General features: G+C 40.3%; 1 protein-coding gene across 1 annotated transcript; it reads left to right on the top strand.

Annotated features, from left to right (window-relative positions):
* The first annotated feature begins 33 nt into the window (after positions 1–33).
* Positions 34–20,825, top strand: AP4B1 (adaptor related protein complex 4 subunit beta 1). The gene is made up of 11 exons (XM_070745656.1): positions 34–244; positions 2,047–2,203; positions 2,675–2,899; positions 4,005–4,135; positions 4,649–4,796; positions 8,083–8,579; positions 9,394–9,477; positions 13,396–13,499; positions 15,195–15,402; positions 17,419–17,703; positions 19,980–20,825. Exons 2-11 carry the CDS (start codon positions 2,091–2,093, stop codon positions 20,405–20,407), a joined length of 2,223 nt encoding a protein of 740 aa, XP_070601757.1. The 5' UTR covers positions 34–244; positions 2,047–2,090; the 3' UTR covers positions 20,408–20,825.
* The last annotated feature ends 10 nt before the right edge of the window (positions 20,826–20,835 follow it).

Below are 20,835 nucleotides of genomic sequence, written 5' to 3'. Positions count from 1 at the left end.
ACTTCAACTCCCAGAATTCCTCACTCGAAGTGCATACATTTTAAAAGCTACGGTATTCGGCCAATAGGCATGCAAAAATGGAGATGGAGATGTAGTTCCGTGATCAGAAGGCAAAATTTCGAGGATACATTGAACGCCTCTATAAAAAGACTTTTATGGACACAGAGAATAAGAAAACAGTAGAAAAATCCAGGATTTTTGCGAAATTGTGACTAGGCAACAGTAACTATTCTTCAAGTATAAGGTAGCAACAAAACTTGCGTACAGTTTATTATGGGAGTAAACCTTTTGCATTGCGAAGAAAATTAAGCGAATGTGTTCTCTTACGGGGGGGCGGTAAAAAAACAACCTAAAACACCGAAGCTGCGGCTGTTCGGGATAATCTTCCTGTGTACTCCGCAGTAGATTAATAATAATCCATATTTCGGGCTACTATTGAGTATTAGGATCCTGGAGCATATTGAAATGTCTTTGCTTTCTGATCCTACCTGCACCGGGATATTAAGGTAAAAAGCCCGGAAATGGTTTACGATGAAGATAATGTAAACCTTTTATGTGACTGCCATGCAAATAAATTGCCCGGCAAGTTGTCATTTAATTTTGAAGAACGAAAAATTATATTAAGGCTTTAAAAAGTTTTGCATGACTATTGTCTTCCTCCACTTAGAGCTCTATTTCCGAGAATTTTGAAGACGCAAAATTGGACTTTCGAGTGCATTCACTCCATTTATTCTCTAGAGCAGTGTTTCCCAACCTTGGCAACTTGAAGATATTTGGACTTCAACTCCCAGAATTCCTCAGCCAGCGAATGTTGGCTGGGGGAATTCTGGGAGTTGAAGTCCAGATATCTTCAATTTGCCAAGGTTGGGAAACACTGCTCTAGAGACATTATAGAGAGGTTATAATGCTCTGGTTTCTGCTCTCTGACAGTCCAAAACATTGGTAGGCATCAGAAGCATTATATATAATATATATATAAATAAATGTGATTTCATACCAATAATAGTATACAATGATTCTCGTCATTATACAGTACAATCCTCATTTTTGTCTTGTCACATAACTTTAATTTTTAGCTGTCCCTTCCTTCCTTCCTTCCTTCCTTCCTTCCTTCCTTCCTTCCTTCCTTCCTTCCTTCCTTCCTTCCTTCCTTTTTATCTACCTACCTTTGTACCAACCTAGCAGTATTTTGTGTCATGAAGTGTCCTTAGATTTTAACAATTAGATTTTAACATGTTGACAAGGGCCCAAATTTTGTTCACGTGACTGTGGGGATGCTACTAGAATAGTAAGTGCAAGAACCGGTTGTAAATCACTTTTTTCAGTGCTGTTGTAACTTTGAACAGTCCATAAACAAATGGTTGTAAGTTTAGAATTACCTGTGAAGTATCACCTATGGATTTAATACCTCTTTCTCAGAACTATTCATCTGATGAAAAGTGATTTGTCAAAAAGTGATAATTTGTTAGTTTAGTTTTGTTTATGTTTTGTTGTTTTTACAGTACAATAAAGACTAATGTAACTACTCTTCCAGAAACCAAATGCCATTAGTCATTTGTTATATGTTGCTATTCTTGTATTAATGTGTTCTTATCTTTCTATTACATCTCTTAGATTTACTGTATTTTTGTTGCGGTAAGCTCCTTGGAACAGAGACCTGTCAAGTTGTTGCCTGCTAAAATGCGATGCTTATTATTGTCACAATGAGAACTAGTTTGGTCTAATGGTTAAGGCGCCAGATTAGAAAGCAGGAGGTTATGAGTTAAAGTTCCATGTTAGTCATGAAATGACCCGTTCACTCTCTTTCAGCATAATCAGTCACATAGCCTTGTTCTTGTAGGGAAATAGGAGGAGGAAAGTTGGGTATGTTCACCACCCCATGAGTTATTTGCAAACATAACAAAGGCAGGATGCAAATTAACAAAAATCTCTGTCCTAAGAAAAGCATAAAAGATAAGACAAATTGAAAGGGGCAGAATGGAATACAAATGATATGCTCAGTTTTCTTTCTATGACTGTATCTGCCCTTTGTGACTGCTTTACTAGGTTCTACAGCAATCAGAACTGCCAAAGCATTTAGAATCTCTACAATGCCATACCTTGGTTCAGAGGATACAGTGAAGGAGCTGAAGAGAGCCCTGTCCAACCCTCATGTGCAAACTGACCATCTTCGCTATAGGAATGTCATCCAACGAGTGATCAGGTCTGTGCCGAAGTGCTTGTGCTGTGTTATAATTTTCCTGCATTTTGCCAATTATAATTGGTCTTCTGGAATGCTTTTAAATGTTTTTAAATTGATACATTGAAAAATTGTTTTAGATAGTTGTTTATATAATATTGTAACAAAATTAACTATCAGGAAAGATTTAAAAATAATAAATAATGCAAATATATAATGTTTATACATTTTAGCAATTATGTAGTCAAAAGTAAGCATAAAATGCTCCATCTGAAGAATTTCGTGGTGCGGGACTTAATTTGACACTGTTTGCAGTTAACCTACTACACTGAGGTAGAATACAAATAAAACTTAGAATATATTAGCATAGGTGTATGATTAGACAACTTGTTATGATACGTGCATTGTCTATAATAGTTACAAAGTTACTTTTTCGGTCGATTAATATGAGATCTTCACTGCTGTATCTATATTTTTCTCATCTTTTTCTTGCAGGCATATGACCCAAGGTGTAGATGTGTCCAGTGTTTTTATGGAGATGGTTAAAGCTAGTGCGACCATTGACATTGTTCAGAAGAAGCTAGTGTATTTGTATATGTGTACATACGCTCCCTCGAAGCCTGATCTAGCTCTTTTAGCTATCAATACTCTGTGCAAAGACTGTTCAGACCCCAACCCTATGATTAGAGGTTTAGCCCTGCGCAGCATGTGCAGTCTGAGGTAAGAAAATGAACTGCTTACTCTGACTTTTACAGTATCATATATGAGAGAAGGGTAATTGTGTAATACACTCAAATACAGGGGTTATTGGTCAATAACTCATGACCTGAACTATGAACTTTCAGTTCTTTTTTCTTGAATCTAATTCTTATCAGTAAGATATCACTACAAATAGCACTTCTTCCTAGTTCTGGGAAATGATTACTGTAACGCTCTCTACATGGGGCTACCTTTGAAGAGTGTTCGGAAACTTCAGATTGTGCAGAATGCAGCTGCGAGAGCAGTCATGGGCTTCCCCAAATATGCTCATGTTACTCCAACACTCCGCAGTCTGCATTTGTTTCCAATCAGTTTCCGGTCACAATTCAAAGTGTTGGTCATCACCTATAAAGCCCTTCATGGCACCGGACCAGGTTATCTACAAGACCGCCTTCTGCCGCACGAATCCCAGCGACCGGTTAGATCCTACAGAGTTGGTCTCCTCCGGGTCCCGTCAACTAAACAATGTTGTTTGGCGGGACCCAGAGGAAGAGCCTTCTCTGTGGTGGCTCCGACCCTCTGGAGTCAGCTCCCTCCAGAGATTAGAACTGCCCCCACCCTCCTTGCCTTTCGTAAACTACTTAAAACCTACCTCTGTCGTCAAGCGTGAGGGAACTGAAACATCTTCCCCTGCCTATGTAGGTTTTTTTGTGTATGATATGACTGTATATGTTTTTTATATATTGGGGTTTTTTGTTTTTTAGACTTTTTAAAATGTATTATTGTTATTTTAGATTCTAATTATTAGATTTGTCATTGTATATTGTTTTTATCATTGCTGTGAGCCGCCCCGAGTCTACGGAGAGGGGCGGCATACAAATCTAATTAATAATAATAATAATAATAATAATAATAATAATAATAATAATATATTTGAAGAGATTTCTGTTTTGCTGGACAACACTGAATTTCCCTTGAATTATGTAGAATGTTATTTTGCTATCAGACCTTTGGAGCCTAGTGCAGCTATTTAATAATATTTTATTGGAAGTATTGAGGGTATCAATTTAGTGTTTTATGAATGTTTTATGAGAATTTATAGATTGATGGCCTATACTGTTCCTAGGATGCCTGGCATACAAGAATATATTCAGCAGCCAGTCCTGAATGGACTACGAGACAAAGCTTCTTACGTAAGGAGAGTAGCTGTTCTTGGATGTGCAAAGATGCAGAAACTCCAAGGAGACTGTGAAGTGGGTAAATAAAGATATTTTTCCATTCTCTTTTCAAGCCCACTTCTCCATTCATATTAGAATAAATGTGTGGCATATAGGTTTGTGGAATAAAGGCTAAAAAGAGAAAGTTAGGCATGAATGTCGTAACAGTTCTGCTTTGTGGATAGGATGTGGTGATCTCCTTTTCACAGAAGACACATTCTTCTGAATGCATTTCTTCCTACCTTTCCCCATAATTATTTGCTAGAAATTCTTCTCAGCAATCTATTATTTATAAACCTGCCTGAAATTCTGGGTTCCTTACAACAATCAATAAAATAAAGATAAAAGAAGTCACTCAGTGAGGTGAAGGGCCTCATTCTTCCTCATCAAAGGCCTAGGTGAAGACCCAGCTCTTTTAAACAACAGGAACATAACAGATTGTTTTCATTAAATAATAATTGTTTATACTTGTATACATCCTGTTAAAAGCAGCATTTTATTGCATAAGAAAGGAGAAGTATTTCTGAATTCCTTTCTGTCCTGCTTTTTTCAGATGGTGCAATAGTTAATGAGTTATATAGTTTGCTTCGGGATCAGGATCCTATCGTGGTGGTAAATTGTCTGAGGGCTCTTGAGGAAATTCTGGAACATGAAGGAGGAGTTGTCATCAACAAACCCATTGCCCACCATCTTCTTAACAGGTAAATTCCCCTCAAAAATTCTGGAGTAAACTAGAAGTATTGTTCTCCTCTTTTTGTTTTGAATTCTGAAAACCATATGATTGTCAAATTAATGCTAATAATTTTGTATTAATTTATTACATTTATAACCTGCCTTTCTGCCAGAAAAGGCAATTATTGCAGCTAAAAATAATAATAAAAAATAAAAATAAATGTTTAATTTAATTTAATACAACGTGAATTAATCAAAAATACTTTTGTGGGAGAATACCAGAATAGTGAAATCTTATTTGAAGAGACTGACCGAGCAACTAAATAGTAGACAGCTGCTTGAACAGAAATAACCTACTGATAAGAAGGCAGAAAGTGCCTAAGCTGGAATCCACTATTGAAAAGACCTTCAGAAAATATGATGTGATGTCATCTAAAGTCTTTCATTTTTACATGGTGGCAGCTGAAATAATTACTTGTTTAGCAGAATAGTTTCCTAGTTCCGGCTTTAAAGCATTTGAATATTAATATAAAAGACCCTTTACGATTATATACAGTTTAAATAAAATAATCCGTCCTTTGTAAACCCAGTACTCATAGATAATATTGCTTGCTCATCTGATAACATTGCTCATAGATAATATTGATTGCTCATCTCATTTATAGGGACATACTGTACATAGCAGATATTGTTATTAATACATTTTATCCCATTTTTATTTATATCTATTGCACACGATCAAGCTGATGACAAAAATCTTTGTATCTATTTGAGAATGTTAATGCACCCCTGGTCCTGTCTTCTATCTTCCACACAATAACAAGCTTCTGTGGCGAGTTGGATTGAAGGAGACTAACTGGCACAAAGTCATTTTGCCAGCTTTTATGTTTAAGGGAGATGATCAGTCAATCAAATATATACTGCTCAAAAAAATAAAGGGAACGTTTAAACTACACAATATAACTCCAAGTAAATCAAACTTCTGCGAAATCAAACTGTCCACTTAGGAAGCAACACTGTTTGACAATTAATGTCACATGCTGTTGTGCACATTCAACTTTGTACAGAACAAAGTATTCAATGAGAATATTTCATTCATTCAGATCTAGGATGTATTATTTGAGTGTTCCCTTTATTTTTTTTTGAGCAGTGTTTATTTGTATTACTCTTTAAAATTTTGAAGCATCTGTAGGTCAGGGGCTAAGAAAAAGGTACTTAAAGTATATAGTTTAGTAGTATATGGTTATATATCCCTCCATTTCACCTTACAGATTCATGTATTGTATTTCTATTGTATTTACCGTATTTTTCGCTCTATAAGACGCACCTGCTGATAAGACGCTCCTAGATTTTAGAGGAGGAAAATAGAAAAAAAATATTTTAAGCCAAAAAGGGGAGAGGAAGAGAGGAAGGAGTGAAAGAAGGGAGTGAGGGAGGAAAGAAGGGAGGAAGGAAAAGGAAAGCAAGAAATGGAGGGAGGAAAGGAAGGAAGGAAAGAAAGAAAGAAAGAAAGGGGGAAGGGACAGGAACAGAGGAAGGAAGCAAGGAAACTTATGAAAGGGGAGAGTAAGAGAGGAAGGACTGAAGGGAGGGAGGGAGGGAAGAAGGTAGGAAGGAGAAATTAAAGAAGAAATAGAGGAAGGGAAGGTAAAAGAGAGAAAGAAAAAGAGCAAGAAAGAAAGCAAGAAAGAGAGAAAGAAAGAAAATGAAAGAGAAATAAAAATAGAGAGGGGGAATGAAAGAAATGGAAGGAGGGAAGGAAGGAGAGAAAGCAAGAGAAAGAAAGAAAGCAAGAGAAAGAAAAAAGAATGAAAGAGCAAGAGAGCAAGAGAGAAAAAGAAAGAAAGAGAGAAAGAAAGAAAGAAAGGCAACTTCAAAGAAAGGCTCACTGAGCATCTCTCACTCTCTCTCTCTTTCTATCCCTCTTTCTTTCTTTCTTTCTCTTCCTTTCTCTCTCTCCTCTTCCTTTATCTCCTCTCTCTCCCTCCCTCTCTCTTTCTCTCCCCCCTCTCTCCCCCTTTCCCTCTCTCTTTCTCTCTCTCCCTCTCTTGCTATCTCTCCCCCCTCTCCCTCTCTCTTTCTCTCCCCCTCTCCCTCTCTCTTTCTCCCTCTCCCTCTCTTTCTCTCTCCCCCTCTTTCTCTCTCTTCTCACTTTCTCTCTCTTGTTTTCTTTCTGTCTCTTTTGCTTTCTCTCTCTCTCACTCTTTCTCTCTTTTTTTCTTTCTCACGCTCTTTCTTTCTCTTGTTCTCTCTCTCTTGCTATCTCTTTCTCTCCCCCCCCTTTCTCTCACTCTCTCTTTCTCACTTTCTCTCTATCTTGCTGTCTGTTGCTCTCACTCACTCTCGTTCTCTCTCCGTTCTTCTCAGCGGTGACGGGGCCGGCGAAGGTGATATTCAATGTCGGGGGCGCTAGGGCGGTTGCGCGCGCTCCCTATCTCCCTGCTAGCCCACTCGGAATATTCAAAATAAGAAAAACCTTTGCCGGCAAAGGCTTTTCTTATTTTGAATATTCCGAGTGGGCTAGCAGGGAGATAGGGAGCGCGCGCAACCGCCCGTGCGCCCCCGACATTGAAGACCTCCGCTGAGAAAAGCCGAGAGGAAATGCCGGCAAAGGCTTTTCTCAGCGGAGGTCTTCAATGTCGGGGGCGCACGGGCGGTTGCGCGCGCTCCCTATCTCCCTGCTAGCCCACTCGGAATATTCAAAATAAGAAAAACCTTTGCCGGCAAAGGCTTTTCTTATTTTGAATAGTGTATTCCGAGTGGGCTAGCAGGGAGATAGGGAGCGCGCGCAACCGCCCGTGCGCCCCCGACATTGAAGACCTCCGCTGAGAAAAGCCTTTGCCGGCATTTCCTCTCGGCGTCAAGGAGGCTCAGCGGCGGGTGGAGAGAGGGAAGGGGGGGCAGCGGGGTCCCTCCTGGCCTTGGCGGGCCGCCCGACCCTTCCCACCTCCTGCAAATGCGGCGGGCGGCGGGGGAAGAGCGAGGAGCCGGTTCTGGCGGGCGCGGGGCTTGGCTGGCTGGCTGGCGGGGGGAGCGCCGCTGGTGGTGCGGAGGGGGCCAGGCAGCAGCGAGCCAGCCAGCCGGCGGGATGGCGCTTCCGAGTTCGCAGGCTCCCCCCCCCCCTCCCTGCCTGCATCTTCGCTCCATAAGACGGGGCTGATTTTTCTTCCTACTTTGGGAGGAAAAAAACTGCGTCTTATGGAGCGAAAAATACGGTAATACTGATGAATAATGGGAAAAGTGGCCTGCAGATTGGGAAAGCAAAGCTATAGTTCCACTGCATCACCATTTGTGTTCTTTTTTCCCTCTTTGCAGGATGCCAGATCTAGATCAGTGGGGGCAGAGTGAGGTGTTGACTTTTCTGCTGCGATACAAACCCCGCTGTGAAGAAGAGCTTTTTGACATCCTGAATTTACTTGATGCATACCTTAAAAACAGCAGTATCAGTGTAGTGATGGCTGCCACAAAACTCTTCTTGGTGCTGGCTGGAGACTTCCCACATGTCCAGGCAGATGTGCTTGTAAGAGTTAAAGGTCCACTCCTAACAGCATGCACATCTGGGAGTAGAGAACTCTGTTTCACTGCTTTGTGTCATGTGCGCCAGATAATAGACAGCCTTCCTGGCCATTTTAGTAGCCAATATAAGAAGTTCTTTTGTTCTTACTCGGAACCACATTATATCAAGTGCCAGAAGATGGAAGTGCTGTGCAAGTTGGTGAATGATGAAAATGTTCAGCATATATTGGAGGAACTGAGAGATTACTGCACTGATGTGTCAGCAGAGCTGGCCCGGGCAGCAATATTTGCTATAGGTAAGTGGACTTCTAGGATTCTAATGCAGGCAAATAAATGTGCACCAAAGTTGTAATGTCTATGTAAACAAATATAACGCTCCTCTCCCCTGCAATTACCATATTTTTCGCACTATAAGACGCATCGGAGAGGGGCGGCATACAAATCTAAATAATAAATAAATAAATAAAATCTAAATTTTGAAGAGGAAAACAAACAAAAAAAAGGTTTTGGGGGCTTCTCCAGCCTTTTTTCTGGCCATTTTTGAGGTTTTTTAAAGCTCATTTTTCAAAGCTTTTTTGGGCCCGTTTGGGAGGCTTTTTTCAGTCTGTTTTTGAGGCTTTTTTCTTGCCTGATTTTTAAAAGCTTTTTTCAGCTCAATTTTGAGGCTTTTTCTGGCCCGGTTTTTTGGAAAAAGCTCCTAAATCCCCTTAGAAACGATCCCCCCAAAAAGCCTCAAAAACAACCCAAAAAGCCTTTGAAAAAGGGAAGAAAAAAACCTCAAAAACAGGCTGGAAAAGCCAGAAAAAACAGGTCAAAAAGCCCCCAAAATGGGCCCGAAAAGGCTGAAAAATGGCCTGAAAGTGCAGGCGGAAGCTATAGAATGACTTTAGCAATATTCAATCTATAAGACTCACAGACAATCTCATCTATATTATTGTTCCCCAAACTGTCCTATTTTGCATAAAATTAGGTTGCATTTCTGTACTCAGAACTACTAGTGGAAATATCTGTGAATTGCTGCATTACTCTTTCCAGGTTAAGGAATTATTAAGCAATCTTAAGCACATATGTGTGATATTTTGTTGTTGTTTTGTTATTGTTATTTTTTAGGAAATATTGCAAGAACCTACTCAGAACAATGTATGAGGATTCTAACAGAACTCCTTGAACTGAAGCAAGAACATATAACATCAGGTATTATTCCAGATTTTGTGGTTCATATTTGTTGCAAGATTTAGCCTCTTCGATCAAATGCGGACATAGTTTCTTCTAAATTTAGAAGAAATCCAAAAGTTGCTTCCAGGTGAGTAAGGACAAATACACGGTACCAGTTGGCGCCTCCTTACAAAAACTGCGTATTTTCTTGGCTCACTCACAGGCCAATTAAATAAATAATTTGCAACGAGGACAAGATGTAATAAGGTCCTTTCCAGTGGGTGTGGAAAACTCTTTATCACTTTCTTAATTAAGGAACTTCAACAGGTGTGGCAAGGGCACTGATAGCTATTCCAAATCATCTTTTTTTGTCTTTAATCTGAAAAGCACAGTCCCATAGTTATTGCTATATTTAAATGACACAAATATTTCATTTCCTTACTTGAGACACTGTCCCAAATCATGTAGGATGCTAATATACCAGGTATTCACTTTTAAACCACTGGTGCTTTAAGATTTTTTAAATTAACTTTGCTCACTTTGACTCTCCCCCCCTCCCCCCAAAAAAATCCCCACACAAAACTCTGAATTGGTAAGAGAAACTTAATCAGTAGAAGACAGAAATGTTTCTTCATAACAGATTTTTCAAATGGGAAAAACAATCTATTCTAGAATAATTTGCATCTTTAGGAGTCTCCTCAATTTGTCATAGTTCCAGGATGACCAATTGATTGCTCACTGTTAAGAATGTTTTACATATCTAGTTGTCCATTCTGGAAAAGAGCAGATCTGGCTACAGATCGTATGCCTAAATCCCATCCAGATTATGTTCCTGGTATTTATTTTCTGTGAGGCTGCTTAGAAAGGTGCTCTTAACTAGCAGTATGGCAAAGATGTAATTCTCAATTGGCACTCTCTACCATTCTCAATTGTGATTGGCTGGAGCAGCCACATGTGGCTATTGACTTCCATTGCTAGGAGTTGTAAGAATCAGACCCCTCTGCTTAACTGGCTTCTTCAGTTTTTTACAACTCAGTTAAGCAAGGAGACATATTTCCAAAGTACTCTATCTAATTGATGTCAATATCTCACAGTGTTTGTATTTTATTTCCTTTTCCACTTTATTCAGATTTTTTCTATACTCAGAAGCAGGCAAAGATCTCAGCGAGGCAGCTTCTGCTGTAAATTACACCCACAGTTGCCAGTGAATCAGCGGTTTCGTTCTAGCTCTTAAAACAGCCATTTCCACCCTTACTGCTTGATTTCTTGTTCTGCCTGGGCAGCTTTCTGAAGCTCTGCTTTCGAGGGGATTCTCCATTGGGGCGGATTCTTGTGCCAGCCGCTGGTGGTGAGCTGGGCTTCCCTTGGTACTCTGGTATGACGATTGCCACCTGGAGAACCTTTTATCGTCTAGAGGGAGCAGCACCTGAGCTGCTGCAAGGTCACGCTTCGACGAGGGCTGTCCCTGTGCCCTGTTGTTTATGTTTGACTCATTTATTGCAGTTGTGGCTGGCTGCCTCGTTTTGAATCGGGCTGACTCTCAGCTGAGAGCGGCCATTTTGATTTTTGGGTCATTTATATTTTTTATTGTTTAGTGCCTGCAGGATGTTTTTCCTTCACCCTCAGCATTTCGGGAAGTTGATTTTGCATAATTCTTCTGTTCCGCCTTTATACTTGTACTTGTTGGGCATTTTTTTCATTTAACCTAATTTTATTTCAATCTTCAAGGAAGTGATCTCCAGATTCAAGATGGGGGACCATTCCTCTTCTAGAAAATCTAGTGAGGACAAAGAGATTGGGAAGTCCACCCCTAGGGCTTCTAGGTACACTTTAAAAGGGGATTCTGCCCACATCAGGTCTAAATCTCCAGCATCTTCTAAGCCGCCTGCTGCTGCAGATAGGGATGCAGAGAGGAGACAAAAAGCATTGGACTGTCAGTTTGCTAAAGCTGCCAGGTTGGCTGAGAAGTTGTCTCCAGACAGGATGAGGTTGCCTCTACCAAAGTTGTCTCCCCTTACCCTTGGGGAAGGGCATTTGTCCTGCCTTCAAAGAGATCCATTGGGACAGGAACTCATTACTTCTGTCCCGCCTTATAGAGAGAAACATTTTTTTGCCTTTGGCCCTTGTATCTTAACCTACTCTTACCCCTCTAGTTTCCACTAGGTCTGCTGTACCAGAGGCAACCTTCACTTCAACTTCTGAAAGGCTCCGTACTGGAGAGGGCCAAGGACCTGTTGTATTCCAGGATTTGGGTCAAATTATAGTATAGCTTTAACCCTTTTCTTAAAGTTTTGCCACAACCTTTACGTATCATAGTCATATTCAATCCCTACCCCCTCCAATGGATCCACGTTTGTCCATGCACCAGGCCTGGGACACAGAACCTGCTACTCCAACTCCTTTTTCGGCCCATAGTTCAGAATCTATCAGGGAGGAGAGAGAGTTAGATGATCATGAGTTCTCTGATGACAAAGGGGTGCTCCTAGAAAGACCAGCATTTACACATTTCTTCTGCCTTCTGTTCTGTCTGGGTTCCCCCAGACGTCAACACCAACTAAAAAGAGTAACCAGACACGCTGGTAAAAAGCAAAGTCATTTTATATCTTTGAAAACAAACACAGATAACAAAAACTGTTCTTACAAACTGGAATGCTATGAAGCTTCACAGAAGAGTCACGACGGCCAGACAATACAACAGGCTTCTTGCTGGCACACACACCACTGTAGATAATAAAACCCACGCCTCCCCCAAGTTTTCAGCCTTCGAGGCCACAAGCCAGAATCAGAGACGCCAAGGATCGAAGCAAGGTCACAGGACTCCCAAAAGATAACTCTCCACAATACAGGAAGGGCGGGCCTGCCTTTTCAACCTTTCTGAGGAGAACCACACCCAAACCCAGCTGTTGCCTATTAGGGATGGAAATACCTGGCTAATTGTCCCCTTCTTTGTGCTGCCCTTCTCTGCCTCATATCTATGATGGCTTGTGCATTCTCATCTAATGACTCCAGGCTACTCCCTGGGGAGAGCTCCCCCCCCGGGGGGGTCTCAGGCTGTTCCCCCTCCTCCTCATCCTGACATTCCTCTTCCCCGTCTGCCTGTTCCTCCTCCTTCTCCTGTTCCTCGTCCTCCCCCTCTGAGCATGGAGCCGGCAGAGTTCCAGCCGTTCCCTGAGGAGCCTCAGACTGAATCACAACACCTTCCTCTGTTGAAATCCCCGTTGCATAAGGCAATTGCTTCTGCCAACATGGAACAATCCTCTGCCTCTTCAGAGGCCCAGTCTGGCCAGGACCCTCAGGAGGGTCTGTTTTCTGAGCCTGTTGGAGTTTTCCTTGTCTGTTATCTTCAACACAAAAACTGAAGAATCCAGCTAATCAGTGGGGTGTGACCAGGAAATTCTTACAACTCACTCTCCTAGCAATGGAAGTCAATAACCATATGTGGATGCTCCAACCAAACAACTAGAAGGAACATGTCAGATAAGAACCAATGTTCATTTCCCCCCCCTATGCTACCTGTTTTAAAATACCATGGGCTTCCATTTCAACTCTGAAAGCAATTCAGGATATTGGTATCCCTTATAATTCTTCATAGGGCTTCCATAACTTAGAATATTTGGAGACCTTTTTCTTTGTACATGATCCTCTCTATCGGGCCATCTCCTCAATCACTGTTTTGCCTTCTGTGATGATCAGGGAATTGGACATAGACTTTTTAGTGGTAGCCTCCTAATCATGGATCTTCCTTCCAAGGTAGGTCTAGCACTTTGTTGTTTTTAGGTAAATAGTGAAAATACATTTTGCTAGGATTTTATTGCATTGTTAGCTGCAAATTCTATTTGAACTACAGTATTCCTTAATCTGAAGCTTAGCCAACTTGGCTTTTGATAGTGTTAAGATGTTATCATTTTGACCAAAAAGTGTTATACCATAAATATATTGTTATTTATTACCCAACAGCGGTAGTCCAGGTATTCCGAGATCTGGTGTGGTTGTGTCCCCAGTGTATAGAGTGTGTGGCCCAGTCTTTGTCTGGCTGTGAAGAGATCATCCAGGACAGTGAGGTAACAGAGAATGTTTTTTGTAATACAGATTACTCCAAATCTTTGAATTCAATTCCAGAAGCAAAAATGCATCTTTGGTATAACATTTCTGGTATTAGCAGCCTCCAGCTGTAATATAGTATGTTTTATAATTGTATTTGCCTCTCCACTATTCTTTTGATGAAATCTAAAACTGAGGCTGAAAGTTTAAAAAAAAGCAAATAATCAAACTTGTAGATAAGGGAATTGTTAGTGTAAACAATCATAATATCATTTAGTTTATCAGTGGTTCTCAACCTTTCTAATGCCGCGACCCCTTAATACAGTTCCTCATGTTGTGGTGACCCCCCAACCGTAAGTCTAGTGCCAATTTTCCCAACAGAGCTTTAAGGTTATTGGCAGGAAGTTTAGAGGGAAACCCCCACTGTAAATGCCTGACTGGTCAGATTTTAAAAATATGTTCCAAGGCGCCAGAATAGAAGCTTTAGTTCTTAACACCATGGAAAATTAGGCGACCCCTGTGAAATGATTGTTTGACCCCCAAAGGGTCAACCCCAGGTTGAGAACCACTAGTTTAGGAGGATCTGAAGGTATGTCTGCATAGGAATCTTATCTTTCTACCTTTGATCTTTTTTAAACTTGCCTTCCCAAAAACAAAATAGTTAAATAATTTGTTATTTTACTAATTTTTAATCACATAAATGTAAAATGAGTAGCATTGGATATTATGGAATATGGCTATGACCAAAATATTTGCTAGTATTGGCACAATCTGACAAAATAAAATAAAATCATAATAAATGGAAGATTATTAAAGAGATCCCACCCAGAATTTAGGAGAAATTTCCTGACAGTTAGAAAAAAATTAAATCAGTGGAACAACCTGCCTCCAGAAGTTGTGGGTGGTCCAACACTGGAAATTTTCAAGAAGAAATTGGACAATGATTTGTCCAAAATGTATGAAGTCTCCTGTTCAAGCAGAGAATTGGATAGAAGACTTCAAAAGTCCTTTATATTTTGTTATTTTATGTTTTACATGTCCTAATCTTTGAAAAATTTGAGATGATGAGTACTAAAATTCTTAGAGTTTTAACTCATATGACAAAGTACAACTAGTGTTTTATAATGTTGCTTGTCCAAATTAAATTGGTACCGATCCTAAGATTTTAATTATGAAGCAGGCACATGGTGTAGCAGCCTCAGAATTTATTTCAACATGTTTTCTGTCCCTATTTGTTCAAATACAGATAATCCTCAAAGTACAACTACAACTGACCCCAAATTTGTTGTTAAGTAAGACGTTTGTTAACTGAGTTTTCTCCCATTTTACAGCTAGCCTTGCCAATTGTTAAGTGAATTACTGATAAGTTAGTACACTGGTTGTTAAGTGAATGTCGCTTCTCCATTGACTTTGCTTGTCAGAAGATTGCAAAAGGTGATCACATGACCTCACAACACAGCAACTGTCATGTCATAAGTATGAACCAGTTGCCAAGCATTTGAATTTTAATCACATGATCATGGGGATGCTTCGAAAATTGTAACTGAAAAACGGTCATAAGTCATTTTTTTCAGTGCCGTTGTAACTTTGAATGGTCACTAAACAAACTGTTGTAAGTTAAGGACTACATGTAATATCCTTAATTCAAGAGGTTTTGTACATGAAGTGTTCTCAACAGTACTGAATGCCAATGTTTTAATGATATAATTTTTTAGGGAAAGCAAGCATTAATCTGGCTTTTGGGTGTACATGGAGAAAGAGTTCCCAATGCCCCTTATACATTGGAAGATTTTGTGGAGAATGTAAAATCAGAACCATTCTCAGTTGTCAAACTGGAACTATTAACGGCTGTGGCCCGGCTCTTCATAGCACGTCCCGCTGAATGTCAGGATACCCTGGGTCGATTACTTTATTATTGCATTGGTAAGTCTGTTACGTCTATGGCAGTTGCTGTATTGTGATTTAAGTGAAAGATAACAGTGATAATTATTGTTGAAAAGTATACACAAATATGTGTGTGTATGTATACAGTGATCTCTCGTTTTTCACGGGGGATGCGTTCCAAGTCCATCCGTGAAAAACAAATTTCCACAAAGTAGAGGAAAGATATTTTTTTATGTATTTAACAAGTATTTGGACTTTCAAAGTCCACCCTTTGCATTAAGCAGTCATTCTATAATGTTTCTCAGCAGGAACTACATGTGATATCCTACCAGTTTCTTTAATAGAGTACAGTAGTACCGTAGAAGAATTTTATGAATTTTTAATGGATTTAAAATTTTTAATGGATTTAAGCCCCCTTTGAAAACCTGTGAAATAGCGAATCCGTGAAAGATGAACCCTGAAGTAGCGAGGGATTACTGTATACATATTACAAAGGCAGAGGCCCCAGGTTCAAATCCCAGTAAGGGTGTGGCTACCTGATGAAGGCAAAAAAGCCCGAAATAGATCTATAGTGGTTTCCCTTCCTTTTCATTATCACCAAAAATATGTTACATATTGGATTTGTATGCCGCCCCTCTCCGAGGACTCGGGGCAGCTCACAGCACGTACTAAAAAACCAGAAAACGGTAATAACAATCCAATGAATGAAAAGTATACGCAAATATGTGTGTGTGTGAAGAAGAGGCAATAGCCATGGCGATATCCAGAATGGTTAGAATTTATTAAAACTACTAAAATTACGTAACTTTCATTAGTCCTCTACTAACTTCGTCAGAGTATTAAAATCCCCATTGAAGACATAGTTGATCTTACATAATGCTGCTCAATTTCCTCATTGTGACACGGGCAATGAGCAAATTGAACAGCATTATATAAGATCAACTATGTCTTCAATGGGGATTTTAATACTCTGACGAAGTTAGTAGAGGACTAACAACATACATACACACATATACAGTGATCCCCCGATCATTGCGAGGGTTCCGTTCCAGGACCCCCCGCAACGAGCGGGTTTTCGCGAAGTAGCGCTGCGGAAGTAAAAACACCATCTGCGCATGCGCAGATGGTGTTTTTACTTCCGCAGCGCTAGCGAGGAGCCGAAGATTGGGGGCGGCGCGGCTGTTTTAAAACGTCGCCGCCGGCATGGGGGGCTTCCTAGCAGCCCCCCATCCGGGGGGTGATGGCAAGCCCCCCATGCCGGTGGCGACGTTTTAAAACAGCCGCGCCGCCCCCAATCTTCGGCTCCTCGCTAGCGGGCAGGCAGGCGGCGGACAAGCCGTTCGCTGGCGCTCGCTCTAGCCGCTTTCCAGCTGAGTCCTGAAGCGAATTCGCTTCAGGACTCAGCTGGAAAGCGGCGAGAGCGAGCGCCAGCGAACGGCTTGTCCGCCGCCTGCCTGCCCGCTCGCTGGCGCTCGCTCTCGCCGCTTTCCAGCTGAGTCCTGAAGCGAATTCGCTTCAGGACTCAGCTGGGAAGCGGCGAGAATGAACGGCGTGGGCGGGCGAAGGGCGGGCGGCAGCGAGGAGTTTGCGTGGGCGGTGGGGAAACTCCTTGCTGATGCCCGCCGCTCGCCCTCCCGCCAGCAAGAGGGGGAAGACCTAGGGAAGCCGCCCAGCAGCTGATCTGCCCGGCGCCATCTACGCATGCGTGCCCATAGAAAAAAGGGCGCGCATGCGCAGATGGTGTTTTTACTTCCGGGTTGCAAAATCGCAAATTAGCCCGTTCGCAATGATCGGGAACGCAATAACCGGGGGATCACTGTACATATATATCTCCTGGTCTAAAATTCTTTAGATTTTCTAACCAAATCTCAAACTATTTTGTCACAAGTATTTTTCCATTCTGTCTGTGCTGCTAGTGTCAGATATCTTAAAGATTCTAAAGGAGAAAGGGAAGGATTGGGAGATCTCTTTATTGGAAGTGCACGACTAAAAGCCAAGTGAAGTAGTTGCTTATTTTTGTTATTCTTCTTGTTGCCAAATGTGTCTGTGATCCAGAGGAGGAAAAAGACATGGCAGTTCGGGACCGTGCATTATTTTACTATCGTCTGTTACAAGCTGGTGTAGAAGAAACAAAAGGAATTCTGTGCAGCCCAACATCGGATCGTTCTCTTCGCCTTTTAGAAGAGCAGACTGAAAGATCCATTAATGAGTGGGTCCCTGACTTTAATTCCTTGGTGCCCATTTATGGCAAAGAGCAATGGGCAGCTATGACAGCGAGTCGAGTAGTTGATCTCCACTGTGCAGACTCCAGCACAGATGATTCCAAAAAAGAAAGCAAAGGTAAGAAACATATATAGATTTTAATTACTTTCTTATTTTTCATGTGCTCACTTATCCTAATAAGAATAGCCAGAGTATTTATTTGGGGGGGGGGGCACTTTTAGATATCTGATTGACAAATGTCTATGGAGATTCTCAGTCATCTAGGTCATGGTTGTCCCAAAGGTGCTTTTTTCAAGGGGCAACTGGACTTTGTGGTTTTTCTTTGTAGATGTTTCACTTCTCATTCAAGAAGCTTCTTCAATTCCAATCAGCTTCTTGAAAAAAACACCTTTGGGACATCTGATTGACAAGTTATTCTTCGCTTCATAAGTGATATTAAGTTTGCTATTGTGATGTTCATGTTCATAACAACATGTATTACTATTAACAACTTACATCGTTAATAGTAATTTATCAACTGCGACGTTCCACAGAACTTAGCTCTCTTTCTTCCATATTATTTAACTATAATGTGAAACATCACATACAAGGGACGTTGTACCACATGCGATAGACATGTCCCAAGGCAAAGAAATATTGGGGGGAAATTAAAATACGGATTGAGGAAATAACAGAAAATTGAGATGAGGACAGAACTGTTTCTATAGGGAATAATAAAAGAAAACACCCTCAAACGCCATGAATTTTAAAAAGGTGCTAGAATGCACAGAGATGAACAAACTAACAATGGAATTGAGAGAGAGAGAAGGTGAAAACAATGTATTACAAAAGATGGGATAGATGGTATTATTGGCTTGAAAGGGAAAGAAAAATCAATGTGTAAAGTAATATCGGCCGATGTAAAAAAAAAAAACTAATTTAATTGTTGAAGTTTAAATGAATGTAATGCAATATCTAACATATAAAAAGAAGTAAATAGATGTAAAAATGTTTAAGTTAAAAACAATATGGAAAATGTAGAATAAAGAAATTCCAGTAGCGCCAAGCTGTATTAGTGTATTATGTTTTGCCTTTTTAATGTGAAAATTTTCAGTAAAAAGTATTAAAAAAGAAAGAAAGAAACTGATTCATTTTTAGTTTGGGGTGAGACACCATCATATGCTGATGTTGTTCAGTTGTACATTGTCACCTCAAGAAATGCAGTAGAGATCCTTTTTCAGTTTCTGGAAATTGTGAAGGACAAAACAGACTCAGACTCCCAGCAAGAGTCTTATGCTCTTATGCAAACAATCTAGCTTGATGTCCGTTCATAGTTGATTTTGTGCAAAATTGTGTTTCCTCTGGAGGGACAGGTTCTAACAGAACAGAATTGCCAACCTCCTGAGGTGCTGGGTATTTGCAAAGTTGTCAACATTAGTAGAGGTACAAGAGATGGAAAATATAGTAGAAAATATAAAGAAAATTAAAAATACAAGAATCAGGGAAATGAGAAGGAAAATATTACATAAGTGGTATTTTACTCCCGTTCAATTCGCACATTTTCAGCAGAATGTCAGGGGTGTTGGCATGGGTGTCAAGACAAAGGAGTGTTTATGCATATGTTTTTGGAATGCCAGATAGTGCAGGAATTTTGGCAAAAAGTGAAAGAGGGTATCAATAGAATGCTAAATATACAATGGACAATCACTAAGGAAATGGCAGTACTAGTAAAAAGCAATGCGATGGGAGAATTTAGAGAAATAAAAAAAGCAGCAATAGAAAGCGCTCAGGCAGTAATAGTCTTTGGTTGGAAGGATGCGACAAAATGGACAATGCAAAATTGGTATAGATACATGGTGGACCATATTCAATTTGAAATGATGGAAAAAAGGATAAATTCGGATAATGAAACTGAGTTGGGACAGCTGATGGGACGGTGGGACAAGGTAAGAAGATATATGACGAGCAGAATCCGAGACCAAGCTACAAGAAATAAATTGGAATCACTCTATAATATGTAAACAGATATATTGCTCTTGGGTTAAGTGGACTATACAAGAAACACCCCCAATTTGGTGGTGGGGAATGTGTGTGTGTCGGGGTGGTGGGCACAATTCACTGTTTTATGTTGTGTGATATAAAAACTGTTAAAAATCAATAAAAATGTTTTTTTTAAAAACATTAGTTTATTCAGATAATCTTTGGAAACTAATGATGGATCTAGGTTGCTTTAATGATTATAATTTGGATCTTGATTTTAATATACAATGCATTTTATACAGAGGGTTAGAAGGATGTGTTTGGTGTTATGTTTTAATAGATGTTATTGCTGCAAACCTCTGTGAGTTAGATGATTTGATGCAACGCAAATGTAGGTAATAAGTAAACATTATGGCCTTTCTTTGTTTTTTCAGTGCCACTGATGTTGGAAAAGAAGGAAAAGGACCCTGTTATTAATGCCAGTCCCAGTAGCCTTACCTTAATATCTAGTCTATGTCTGACTGCAGAACAGTTTGAAAGGACATGGCTAAACCTAGCTGTTGGCTGCCAGCAAGCCATTCCTTGGCAGGAATCTGTGCTTCCAGAGACTTTGCAGGTTGCCCTGCAAATGGTCCATATTCAGACTATTGCAATGAGCAAGCCTGGTTCACAGTCATGGAAAGTCTACCTAGGGGCACAAGATGACACAGGCTGCCTTTTCCTAACTGAGCTGCTGTTGGAGACAGGAAGTGCAGAGATGCAGATGTTAGTGAAGCAGACCGAAAACAAGCTGGAAGCCCTGCAGGCATTTGTCTCACTCTTGAAGACAGTTCTGGAGACAGTGGCAGGCCTGACATCCTGATTTTTTTTTCTAATTAATGAGGTTGGTCATAACCAGGAAGAGACGGTGATTTTGTATATGTTTTATTTATTGCATTCTTTAGATGATGCTGTAGGTCTTACAGGTTGTCAGAAAAAATATGCAGAGGAAACCAACCACCTTCAAATGGCCAAATATGAAGAACGTGTCTATGGACAAAAAAAGGGAACTTTGCATTTATCTACAGAATTAAAATGAGAGAGCTGAAATTTGATGATAGTAAATTAAGCATTTGTGTGTTCCGAAGACATCACTTAGCAATGTTCCCTCTAACTTCTGACAGCCATGTATAGGGGGGAAATTGTTTTGTGCAGCTTTTTTTAAACCAAGAACAAATTTATTTTCTACAGTATGAGTATATGAGTAAATTGCAAATTAAAAAATAGCAATTACAATTTTATTTCTGCTTC

This window comes from Erythrolamprus reginae, chromosome 3 (assembly GCF_031021105.1).
Source record: "Erythrolamprus reginae isolate rEryReg1 chromosome 3, rEryReg1.hap1, whole genome shotgun sequence".
NCBI classification, from domain to species: Eukaryota; Metazoa; Chordata; class Lepidosauria; order Squamata; family Dipsadidae; genus Erythrolamprus; species Erythrolamprus reginae.
This window is presented reverse-complemented; position numbering and strand designations above follow the sequence as displayed.